Below are 13354 nucleotides of genomic sequence, written 5' to 3' on the forward strand. Positions count from 1 at the left end.
AGTACACACAGGTTCTTAGAAGAAAATACAAAACCTTTTACATTTCATAGAGGACAACAATCAACCTTGTTCCCATGGGTGATTGATCTCGCCGCGCCATTTTTTCTCAGCATGCATTGATCGATCATAACCCCTGGAAGGGTAACTCCAAAATATCCAAATATAAGGGATATTACAATTAGTCCTGTGGTTGATCCGTTCTGTGTTGGGCGTTAGTTCCGCACACGCTGGATGCGCTGTGTGTAATAAAAGTCATAAACTTGCCTTGGCATTCAGTGTTGCGTGACAAAAAACGTGAATACGTACATCTTTATACGCACGCGTTTCGGCGTATAGAGCTTTTTGAAGTCGCACGGCGTTTCATTATTTGCGCGTATATGATCGCCAATCAAAGACACGGATCGGAGTTTCCCTCCCAGGGGTTAGAGACGTACGCAGAGCTAGCGGATGATACAGCGCGCTGCCCATGGCAGTTAGCGAGGTTGGACAACAATTGACCGATATTTAGTCTAAACCAGGGATGAGGGTCACTACTGAAACAAAGTCTGAAGCTGGGATCCAGATCTTAGGTACATGTACACAACTGATTTGAACACATCTTGGCTTGAATCAAGAACCCAACAAGTACCAACAAATTTGATTTACCTGTTTACAAATAGTCTCCAAGAGTTGAATGTGTTGTGTATAGCTTTGGTTTCTAGTAGTCTCTGCTACAGAAGGTAAGATGGTACCAATAGCTGCAGATAGAGACGATTCTGAAGACAGTTCCGATAACAACAGTATACATCTGTGAATAAACGCAAACAATAACAGCTTGAGATGAGACTACATGCAACAATTATAGCTTTGACCTAATAAGTAAAGTTTGACAAAAATTGAAAGTTAATTTTGCATTGAGGATAAAGAATTATTACTAAACTGATGTGTATTCAGCACTGTAAACTCAGTACTTTCTTGAGCCCAGCCAAGTGTATACCTGGGCTTTTGTTTTCCATAAGGACTCAGGAAGTTCTGGATATACACAGTCCTCAATACAAATCCACGTAGGGCTAAAGAAACAAAAGTAATAAATTGGAAAACAAGTGATATGTTTACAGCATCCATTCTCATCAAAAAGTTAAACAAGACTTTTGACAGAGTTTTTGAATAAGTAGGATTTAAAAATTTGCATGGTGTAAATTATAAATACATGTACGATATAGAAAGTTTTGTCGTAATTACCATGTTATCATAATCTCTAAATGAGTTGGGGCGGTTCTGAAAAGAACGGTTGGTTTCAACGTTTTGATCATAATGCTCTGGTCGTGTTCTGGAGACGAGGTGTTTTTGAATCGCAGCTCAAATTTATATAGCACATGTTTTATGACCTTTACAGAGGGGTTCTAAGGTCATCTTCAGTTTTGTGATGCATTCATGTTCCCAATAAATAAGACTTTTCTAATTGAGAACAAACTTGCTTTCCTTATGTTAAAAATAAAATGAAGTAAAATGTGTTGCTATTCTTTTGATACTCTGTCACATAAAAAAAGTATAAAACATGATATCGCTTGATGTCAATAATCAGTTGGTCTGTGCATTTCACACAGAAATAGCGGTGATTGCTCTATGACAGACACCTATATGTTCTGACACCCTTAAACTCAACCATCATTCCGACACCACTATGTTCTGACAACCCTACTGTTAAAAAAAACCCCATGTGATTGCATGCTTGGATTAGGGTTAGGATTAAGGTTTTAAAGGTTAGGGTTAGGGTTGGAATAGCAAAATACACTAGGGGTGTCTGCACATTGAGTTTTCATAACAAAGAGGTGTCGGAACATAGGAATGTCGGAACATAAGTCTGAACCCTGAATATTTTTTTAGTCTAAAAGTCAAACTTAATGCCGTTTTCTTAGAATATTATATTATATTTATGTTTGAACTTGAAATTTCCAAAATGATGTGATTATTTGAATTTTTTTTTATGTTAACAACTTTTGCACTAGAATGGTATCAAACAAAAAGAAAATCTACCCTTTAACATGAAGTAAGAGACTTGGGATATTTAATTGCAGCTTTCCAAAAAAGGATCGAAAATTGAATACATTGTACATCACAAAGCTGAGTGCCCCTATATGCACAAAGGCTGACCTATCTCACAAACTATAATAGACATTATGCATGGGCAAACTAATTGGTTCTGGACATGTAAAATGCTTGATACGTGCAAACTTGTGTGTTCATTGTGTACTCTTGCATTGTGCTAGTAGTTAAAATAGGCTAAATAAACATAATCATTCAATGGCAATGCAAACAGGAATCTAATAAAAACCTGTCAGTTTTTCAGAAGGAAAATTATTAATGTGATAATTTGAATAAACCCCATTAGTTGATTACAACAGGCAAGGGTTATACACAGCGCTGTGCACAAAGATATCAGTGCCCAATTTCATAAAGTATATGCAGCTACATTGTATGAAATTACGCCCAGGACCTGCTTACAACAGAAATCTGCACTTACAGTGTTGACCGTAAGCATATAATTCCATGGTAAGTAGTGCCATGAAATGTGGCACAGGACAAGTCCATCAATTTGTTAATAACAGAAAAAAAAGAAAAAAAAAACCACTTTCAATGAATTCAATAGTTCCCCAAAACATTTAGAGACAATTGCTTTACCAAAATGCCCCTAGTGACCAGCAGGGCCCAATTTCATAGAGCTGCTTAAGCACAAAATTTTGCTTAAGCGAAACAATCCTTGCTTAGTAAAATCAGATTACTGGCCAAGACTACCCTCAATTGTTAAGCTTAGTAAACAATAGCTAAATACCAGTCGTAAGCAATGTATATTGCATGAAATTTTGGCCAGTAAAATGTGTAAAATAAGCGAGCTATTTTTTGTGCTTAAGCAATTTTTTTGCTGAAGCAGCTCTGTGAAATTTGCCCTAGGGGCTGATTTAACAAAACAATCAAATTCATCGCAGGAAAAATTGTCAATATTACCATAGTATTAGCAACTACGATTGATTTGCAGTCTAAAGATCAATCTTAGCTCTTTGTGAAATCAATCCCAGAAATGGTCACAATTTGTTAAACAAAAACAAAAGAAATGCAAGAGGGTCAAAGAAAACTATGTAAACTATTATCCTTTCATAGCACTGCATCTTATTTTGATTGCCATGTGTCATGGCCGAGTGTTTAAGAGCATCGAATTCAAGTTCTGGTGCAGTCACCAGAGTGTGGGTTTGAATCCCGGTCGTGACACTTGTGTCCTTGAGCAAGCTACTTTACTACAATCGCTTCTCTTCACCCAGGGGTAAAAATGGGTACCTGTGAGGGTAGAGATTGATATTGTGAATGAAAAAGCCTTTTGAGCGATATAAACTGTTGCCCAGGTTGTTTACTCTGAAGGGAGCTGAGAAACATTAAAAGGGATGTTATTGGCCCTATGACCAGGGCACTAATGTAAAGCGCATTGAAACGGTTATTGTGAAATGCGCTATATAAGAATTGGTTATTTTTCTTATTATTGCAAGCTGACTGTGCTTATTCTTTCAGTGCCACTCATGACTATGACTGGTTTGATTCAGTACCAAATATGATACTTTTTATAACGGTGGTGTATGTTTTTGTTTAAATCTGTGAACTGTAACGGTGACTTGGGTAATGGTGCAAAACATATACCTTGACCCAAGGGAGCTTGATTGACCTCTAGGTCAGATTGTGTTTGGGTGTGTTGCAGGAAGTACTGTCAAAGACTTTAAATATAGCAGGTTCGTTGAGCCATACAGAGTGACGTTACATGATGAGACTGACCATTCATTGTTAATTCAATTCTCTAGGCTCAGACATGACTCAACTAAGCACCTTTGGTAATTGTCTAATACCAATGCTCAATTGGTCATCGAAGTTGCAAAAGAATAATGAAAGAAAAAGCACCCTTGTTGCAATTTTGTGTGCTTTCAGATGCATAATAACAGGCTTCAGCTGAAGTCGCTTATTAATTGAGTGAGAAATTACCTCTTTCCTAAAAATTATGTTACTTCAGAGGGAGCATTTCTCACAATGTTTTATAAAACCAACAGCTCTCCATTGCTTGTTACCGAGTAAGTTTTCGTGCTAACAATAATTTTGAGTAGATACCAATTGTGTCAAGTCACAAATCTATTAGCACCCGAATCAAATACCAAATTTAGCTGATCTTACTGACTAAGCAGTATTCACAAAGTATTTGCACTGTAAAGTGCCCTAATAATAATCACACACAATGCAAGTGAACTTTGAACATGATTTAAGCCATGATTTGATGAAAGCTAAACTAGCGCTTATTTTTTCTCATTGAATGATTGATTGTTTCCAATTACCATTTCAACAATTGCTACATGTAATGTACAAGTTATGTGCATTGGCACAAGTGTGATCTTTATACATTGTAATTTTAAGGCCTACTGTAATTATAAAGGAAAAAAAATACTGCGTCCTATCTTCAGATGCACCTTATTCTATTCTTTTGATGACCACTGCGTGAAACCTCAGACAGTTTCGCTATTTCTATTAGTGGAGAGCGCGTCACTTGGGTGTGTTTAAACCATTGTTTACGACCAGTAAAAAGTGTTGAAAACATGGGCGTGACACGCGAGCTTGCATCTGTGCTTATAAGACAGTTTCTTCATTCCTATTGGTCGAGAGCACAGCCGGGACAGTAGTGCCACATCACGCGATACGCACGACGCGCACAGCATTCACTTATAAGGAGTTGTTTACCTGAGGGTGTTGTGTTGATAGAAATCATTGAACAATTATAATTTTTGCATTTGTTTTACCTTATAACCAAAAAGTGTTGATGTTTTTGACCGAAAAGGTATTTATGAATGGGAATCAAAGTGTGTTGAATCGGTTTTCAACTAGTGGTTTAAACCCGTCGAGGTCTGGTTCTTGATGATTTACCTCAACTTCGTCTCGGTAAAATTATCAAGAACCAGGCCTCCTTGGGTTTAAACCACTAGTTGAAAACCTCTTCACCACACATTGGTTCCCTTATTTATAGTACTGTTTTTAATAGATAATTATACCTTGTTCTATTTTTTTCCTGAAAACAAATCCTGCACTGTTTTTAGGAAGATACTATACATAACCACTGTTCTTGTTCTGTAGTTTTAACAAGCTTCGACGAAATTGCGAAGTCACTGGCCATGTTATTGTGTAATGTCATAAATGTGACGTTAGACTTCGCCAACAGAGGGGGTACATCCTTATTATAGAAGAATTATTAAGAAAGTGCCCTCAAGTGTTCACTAGTTCTGGCATGTATTGGGAAACGTTGGAGAAAAAAGGTGTGGTACTTTAGATAGCTCATGAACGGGTAGTTCCAACAGTAATGTGCCAACACACAAAAGACTGGCACAGTCGATTTGCCGTTACCTTCTCTTCACACAGACCAAACATAGAACTTCTAAACTTGCATCTTATTTACATCATCTCAAACTTCTTCGATCTTGCACTCCTCTTTAACCTCACTTCTTTTCTAAATCAGAACTCACCTAGTGTACAGTTTGTACGTACATGTAACTCAAAACACTGTAAACCCCAACTAAAGCATTCTTCAAGCACTGCTACCTATTGTCATTCATGTCATTACCTGCTCTCAGCTTAAATCAACCACTGCAATGCTGGTCTAGTGATATGCATTATTTAAACTACAGTTTACAGGTCATCACTATTCATGTAAGCTAATGCATATATGCATTACAAACAAAACTACAGGATTTCTGTGTGACGCTATTAAAAGAAAACATACACCATTGTTTCAATTGCATGGTGAGAACTAGATTTAACTTACCCATCACAAATCTCCCACGGCTCTGTGGGCCTGCGGAATTTATGATCCATGCACCCTCCTTCTCTCTTGGAACCACGCCCCATTTTAGGAGCCAAGGATCCACAAGAATACATCTGGAAGGAGACAAAATAGAGATAGTTGAATTTCAGAGCTGTGATTGTACTAAAGTACATAGGATTTGAACTGCCTATACATGTAGCTACCCAGCTATCTCGGTGGTCTTGCTAGTTGGTAAGCCACTGCTCTAGAATTGTAAAGGTCATGGGTTCGAAACCCACCCGAGTAAAATGCCTGTGATTTTTTTCACAGAACTCGGGAAAGTAATGAACATACAGTGCTACCACACATCGTTGTGTATGGGTAAAACCAAAATGAATGTACAAAAGTTAAAAACTCCTGAGAAAAATAAACCGAGATGATGGAAAGCAACCAAGAATGGGAAAAAGTAGCCTGAACATCTGATGTCACATTTCGAGGCTCGTGAATAATGCCAGAGATCCAAAACCTACGTGTAGATTCACCTTTGACCTCAGTCATTTCACATAGAGATATGCAGTCAAATTTTACAGCAGTGACTGTTTGGGCATCTATGTCACTGCACGTTTATGATATCATTGTATCCAATGGAATCACTAGATCAAGCGGCAGAGACCTGTCTTTATCCTTGCAGATAAAGACAGGGGCCCAGTCTAGGGGAAAAGGAGAAGAGGCAGGACAAAGAAGAAGTTGGAGGGATGACATAAGATCTTTTGGAAGAACAGTATGGAAAAGAACAAAGAATGGCATTTTCATGAGGGAGGCTACATTGAACACAGCCCTTAAATCGCTGCAGTACACGCTGCTATCACTTAAGATTCCAACTGCCTCTAGCTACCGGGAAGTGAATTCCACAGTATTGGTGCTTTTATTGAAAAGGTCCTGACGCAGTGACGACCAGCTCCTCCCCCTGTTATTCCTTAATACAGAATTTGAAACCCCAACAAAGACATAGGAGAGAGATAGGATAATACCTAACCATATTCCAAAGAATAAAATTGTATCTTCTGTCAGTTTTTTCACTTCAATAACGAGAACACATCTTTTTCTTTCTGTTATGCAAGTCCCCAGACACACAAGGCCTGACATGCCTGAAGGCCACTTCAAGGTGTGGTCTACAAATCAATCTACAAATAAACAAAATCATTTTCCCAGGGGTCGTTGCCGCCTACTCCTGGGACTAAAAACGGGTTACCCACTTTAAAGTCCATACGGATTTTCCAAACAAACCTGATTAAAAACCAACCTGATTATCAGAGTGAAGCTCAACATCGTTGTCTCGTAGCCTCTTGGCCACACCGAAGGTCACAGGTCCCTTCTCAAGGTCATTGTACTTTTCCGCTGTGGCCGTCTGGTTCTTGAGACCAGCAATGCCATCTTTGATTCTACCCAGGAGCAGAGTGCTCGCATCTTCACCTGTGATGAGGAGAGTGACTTGTAATCAACGAGAAGAGATTCCTCAAACCTTACGGTTAATACTTAAATCGTTAAGTCAGTCCAATAAGGTTGTACTGTAACCGTACATTTTCAGTTGATTTGCTTAAATAACTTTAAAAGGCTGGAGATGTTTGAAACAATCACTGGTTGTTTAAAAACAAAAATCCGCTTGTACAAATACGAGTTATGAAGATATTCTTTATAAAAACATTAAAAGTGATAGATACACACTCAAACAAGTTTTACATGCCTTAATTACATGTACCATGATAATTGTTGATACATCCTTGTTGCATGGTATGCAAAAATTGTTCTGTGCTGAACTATTTTGTTACGCTTAAGGCAGTGGACACTATCGGTAATTGTCAAAGACTAGCCTTCACAGTTGGAGTATCTCAATATACGAATAAAATAACTAACCTGTGAAAATTTGAGCTCGATCGGTCATCGAACTTGCGAGATAATAATGAAAGAAAAAAACACCCTTGTCACACGAAGTTGTGTGCGTTTAGATGGTTGATTTTGAGACCTCAAGTTCTAAACCTGAGGTCTCGAAATCAAATTCGTGGAAAATTACTTCTTTCTCGAAAACTATGGCACTTCAGAGGGAGCCGTTTGTCACAATGTTTTATACCATCAACCTCTCCCCATTACTCGTCACCAAGAAAGGTTTTATGCTAATAATTATTTTGAGTGTTTACCAATAGTGTCCACTGCCTTTAAAAGCAGATCTATGATGTTGGATAATAAGCCGGCTTTGAGAAGGGCAGTAATATCAAACGGATAGTCTGGATGTTCAATTCAAATGAGACGATTACCTAGCAATACTAATCTAGCATTGTTTGACTTAGCAGAGCACAACTCACCATATGCCTTGGATACATTACAGAGAGCTACAGCTGCTCCTTGTCTTACAGATGGAATGTTATCAGCTAAGTTTGCAAAGAACAGCGGGTACAGCACCTCCATACTTGGTCTGAGAGGAATAATATTGACACACAAAAAACCCAGGAGGTTTAGCTTTCAGAAGTTAGGTTTATTAACGAAAGGTAACAACTGTAATTGATGTGAGGGTCGAAGATTATTGTTTTGGCTTTATCCTTCGAATCAATGACTATACCGCACTCAAAATCAGATGTTTCAAGCACTAGACCACTGAGAGTGCCACGCAACAGATGAAGAACTTATACTTCAAGTTGATTTTCACAACACCATTTTCCACAATCTACCAGGGATATAATTGGCACAAAGTGTACACCAATGAAGCTCCCTTGAAATAATTGATTTTGACAAAGTTCTGATTCGCAATCAATTACATGTGTTACCTACACTAGCCTGACTTGCATGTAACCAGCTCCAAAGCACATGGTATGACTAGTGTCTAGTACATGTCATTATGCATTGCAAAAAATGCTATGTATCTCCTAGATTTTCACTTCTGTTACGCACAATTTTAAAATTTGAATCAAAACGATGTACATTGTAACTCAAAATAGCCCATGTAGCCAACATAGGGCTAGATAGCTCAGTTGGTAGAGCACCGGAAGTTGTTGGTTCAAATCCTGTTCTATTTATGTTTGTTTTTTTAACCCCAAATGCCAAACCATTGAAGAAATTAACCATTCAGTTTCCCCTGCAGCTTATTGTTTTCTTAACGTGCACAAAACAAGTATGCAGTGTGAGAAACAATAATTTGGCATGGAGCATTTTCTTGAGAGATACAACATTTTTGCAAAATCAAGATACAATGTTTTTGCACCGACGCAACGATGTACAGTCCACAGCACATTTCGGGTTGGACATAATAATGCGTACCAATAGAAGCCACTAATTCTAAACAAAAACTCAGAGGTATCAAATTAGTTTTTAGGCAAAATGCCCTTCTCACCTTGATTCCACGGGGAAACAGTTGACAAATTTACCACAAGCAATGCAAGCAGCATCCCGTACTGGCCAACTATCATCTTTAAAACAGTCTAGCAAGCCTTCAAGAAGACTCGATACATAAGGACGAACAATGTCTTGATTGATCTGTGCAAATGTAGAACAATTTAACAATTACTGTACTTAAAGACTCTGGGGTGGATTTCACAAAGAGTTAGGACTAGTCTTATCTCGAGTTAGGACCAGTTACTTGTCCTAACTTAGGACTATCCATGTAATTTGTATATCTCCTAGGACTAGTCCTAACTCTTTGTGAAATCGACCCCTGGACACCTTTGGTAATTGTCAAAGACCAGTCTTCTCACTTGGTGTATCTCAAAATTGTGCACAAAAAAAACAAGCCTGTGAAAATTTGAGCTCAATTGGCCGTCGGCATTGCGAGATAAAAATGGAAGAAACAACACTCTTTTCACACGAAAATGGGTGCTCACAGATGCTTGATTTCGAGCAAGTTTTGAGGTCCTGAAATCAAATTAAAATATTTTAGTGGAAAATTACTTATTTCTAGAAAACTACATAACTTAACAAGTAAGTTTTTACGCTAACAGTGATTACCAACAGTGTCCAGTGCCTTTAAACAAAAGTAAACAACTTGAGTGGGTTACAAAATGATTTCACATGATGCAAAAACAAGTAAAGAGAGTGGGGATCAGAATATCATCCAATACTTAACATGTATTCTCATTTCATATTTATTGGCGCTGATTGTGCTGTTGGATGTGTAATAGTCAAATAAATAAAAAAACTACTTTTTCATGTTCATCTTATTTTGATGTGTTTCCAAATTGATGCTAAAAAACGTAGGCAGTTACATTGAGATGATTATTTTTATTACACTGGTTTATTTATTCACTGCACTAGCGGCCAAGCAGGCTGAAAAAAAGAATAGTTCATATACGTAGTAAACAATATATATAAAAATGTAATTGAGATGAAACTATGAAGGAAGAAAAATGCCTGTTGAAAGCGCCCTCATGGGCTCAAAAATATGGTAAATTTGCCCACCAAAGAGGGCAGAAATGTGATGCATCTGTAATGGATGGGAGAGGGGCAGATAATGGATGGGAGATGGGGAGGACAGAGGGAGGTTTACAGGGTGGTTGGGGAGAGTTTACCTTGGATCCTAACTCAGCAATGCAGGCACACGCTGCTTCCCTGACTGCGTGGTTATCAGCATCACTCTGTGATATGTAGTAATCGACCTGTGACATTAAAAGAAGTCAACATTTTAAAGAAGTATTTATAATTGGATGTATATTAAAAACAGGAGATCAAGAACAACCTGGGCTCAATTTCACAAAGAGCTAGAATTGATCTCAAGATTCTTTTCATCTTTATCTCAATGAACAGGTATTTCATAAGAACCACTGCCTGCGAGCTCTGAAGCTCTAAAATGAATCCTTCTACAGCATCTCACATTTGTTTATAATATAACAAATTCTTATTTACATGTAGCACCCTTCACCACAGCAACCATCTCAATGCACTTTACGCTAGTGCCCTGGTCATTGGGCCAATAACAATCTTTCTCAGCTCCCTGGGGAGTATACATGTACAGCCGGTGCTGCAGGTTACCGCGCTAATCATTCCCAATACCAACCTCTACCCTCACGGGTACCCATTTATACCCCTGGGTGGAGAGAAGCAATTTAAGTAAAGTATCTTGCTCAAGAACATAAGTGTCATGACCGGGAATTGAACCCACACTCCGGTGACTTAACCACCAGAACTTGAATTCGATGCTCTTAACCACATGGCCATGTGTGCAAATACAGTACAATACAAACACAAATACAATTTAGTTCTAAAAAACATACACGGTGTGAAAACGTATTTTAATAGTTTTGGGTTGAACAAACAAAAAATTACTAAAGCAAGACTTAAACGTACGACCAACAGACTAACAACCCCGTGCTCTACCAACTGAGCTACATGTTTATGCATGTAATCCTAATGTTGGGGGTGTCCCAATTATCAATATTTTCATATTATCAAGAACACATGTATGTGTTCTTGAGCTGCACACACTATGATTTTAAGAACTGGATGTTCAGCTGTCTGCCACATGTACTAGAGCAGATAATGGCTTTTATGAACAGTCAAAATGGAAGCTGTTGCAGCTCTCCCAATGTGATTCTTATTCATGAAGTTAGCATCCCTATCCAGCCTGTAAATTTAAAAAAAAAGGGCTCCACCAAAAGGTCCCGAAGAATAAATACGAAAAAATAGGACGATTTTACACCATGGTCGATTTGGTTGATTTTATTTTAAAAACAGGTCTTCTGCTTGCAGCCAGTAACAAATTGTTACCTAAATGAAAACCTAATTAAACTAAAGAACAAGAAAAAGAAAACTTACTACGCTCTGGATGTTTGCCTCCACCAAAAGTTTACCGTTAGCTCCAACCACTTGCTGCCAGGTCCTCTGTGAATAAGTTCTGACGCCTTCCGCAACATAGTACCTAAAAATATCAAGTAAAACGTTGAACTATTGATATTGGTACATAAAAAAAACAAAAACAATAGTATTTCCTGACTAATAATTCCCTGTCATAATAACATTATACATTACACTATATGATTCAGACCCTTTTTGAGTACATAAAATAGATCAAACATATCTGATAGTGGCGCTTTCAAAACACATGATAAAGTATTGACCCCTTGCATGCCACACGCAGCGACTGTCGTACGCTCACCATTTTGGTTGGCAGTTATGTTTATGTGTAGACGCCGCATCGTCTAAAAATGCGCACTTCACTGAGTAACGCACAAAGACATTGCTCACCAGTATGGCCCATCAAAGATTATTCTATATGACGTCAGGTGAATTGGGTCAATATCATATATGTACGACCTTGGCAATGAAAGAGTTAAGATCTAGCAGAGCTGAGGTTACTTACCTGTTTAGACAAAGCCTGGGTAGAAGGAGTGGGTAGAATCTCTCTCTAGTCTCATCATTAGGCAGGCTGACCAGGAAATTCCTTGTCGCTACAGAACCTGCCATCCTTACCTGCTCAAATACAGAGACAAGATATAGATGAACTTGATTAGGATTTGATGTTTGAAGCATTGCATAGTGCGGAAAATAAGAAGTTACTATAAATAGTAAACCTGTGGGTACAATGTGCAAAATCTCTTTTGAGGCAGTGTTGGCTTTCAAAAGAGCTGGTGTGGTCTAGACATTTCAAACAGTATACTTTGCTCATCCTCAGGAGAAGAGCCTGAAGACTTTAGGCTGCATCTTTCTTCCCTTGATTGTTTGCTTTGGTTGTTCAACACAAAGAAGGATCTTTGAAAACAAATCGTAGAATCAGGGAACATCCTGACCATTTTTTGACAGCTTTAGTATTGAAAGCACTGGAAACTATTGGTAGTTACTCAAAATTGTTATAAGAATAAAACCTTACTTGGTTAGAGTAATGAGGAGCTGCTGATATGATAATATTAAACAGTGTGAGAAACGACTCCCTCTGAAGTTACCTAGTTTTTAAGACAGAAGTAAACTTCCACGAATTTGATTTCGAGACCTGAGAATTTTATTTTGAGGTCTTGAAATCAAGCATCTGAAAGCACACAACTTCGTGTGACAAGAGTGTTTTTTCATTATTATCTCGCAACTTCGACGACCAATTAAGCTCAAACTTTCACAGGTTTGTTATTTTATGCATATGTTGAGATACACCAAGCGAGAAGACTGGTCTTTGACAATTACCAATTATAGTGTCCTGTGTAATTATAGTGCTAATGCTTCTTCAACACCTTTCCTTCGCATGTACCTTCAGGCCTTTTAAGTTTGAAGCTTCATTGGATTAATGCCCAGAAAGATTCTAAAGCACGTGGACAATAGTCAACACCAGTATCCCGAACATATACATACACATGAAATAACAAAACTGTTAAAGTTAAAGCCCCATCAGTTGTCAGACTCTGGAGAAAGTAACCAAAACATACATGTATATTGTGACTATTTCCAAATGTCAGATTTTTTACGCGCAAGTTCAAAACAAATTTTTCTACTCACTTGTCAATAGCTGCAGCATTTCAAACAAAATCAAGCATTTCAAACATTTCAAGCAAAATCATTGAAAGGAGAATCATGACAATCTACAGTATA

General features: G+C 38.0%; 1 protein-coding gene across 1 annotated transcript in view; it reads right to left on the bottom strand.

Annotated features, from left to right (window-relative positions):
* The window catches only part of LOC139935027 (uncharacterized), a 30223-nt gene that overhangs the window by 10769 nt on the left and 6100 nt on the right, over positions 1-13354 (bottom strand). Inside the window, exons 6-13 of the mRNA XM_071929481.1 lie at positions 12141-12250; positions 11597-11699; positions 10354-10440; positions 9183-9325; positions 8161-8270; positions 7104-7273; positions 5822-5934; positions 646-787 (exon numbers count right to left, since the gene is read on the bottom strand). Of these exons, the coding sequence (XP_071785582.1) occupies positions 646-787; positions 5822-5934; positions 7104-7273; positions 8161-8270; positions 9183-9325; positions 10354-10440; positions 11597-11699; positions 12141-12250 (978 nt within the window). The remainder of the gene's footprint in view (positions 1-645; positions 788-5821; positions 5935-7103; positions 7274-8160; positions 8271-9182; positions 9326-10353; positions 10441-11596; positions 11700-12140; positions 12251-13354) is intronic.

Source organism: Asterias amurensis, chromosome 1, assembly GCF_032118995.1.
Source record: "Asterias amurensis chromosome 1, ASM3211899v1".
Classification (NCBI taxonomy): Eukaryota; Metazoa; Echinodermata; class Asteroidea; order Forcipulatida; family Asteriidae; genus Asterias; species Asterias amurensis.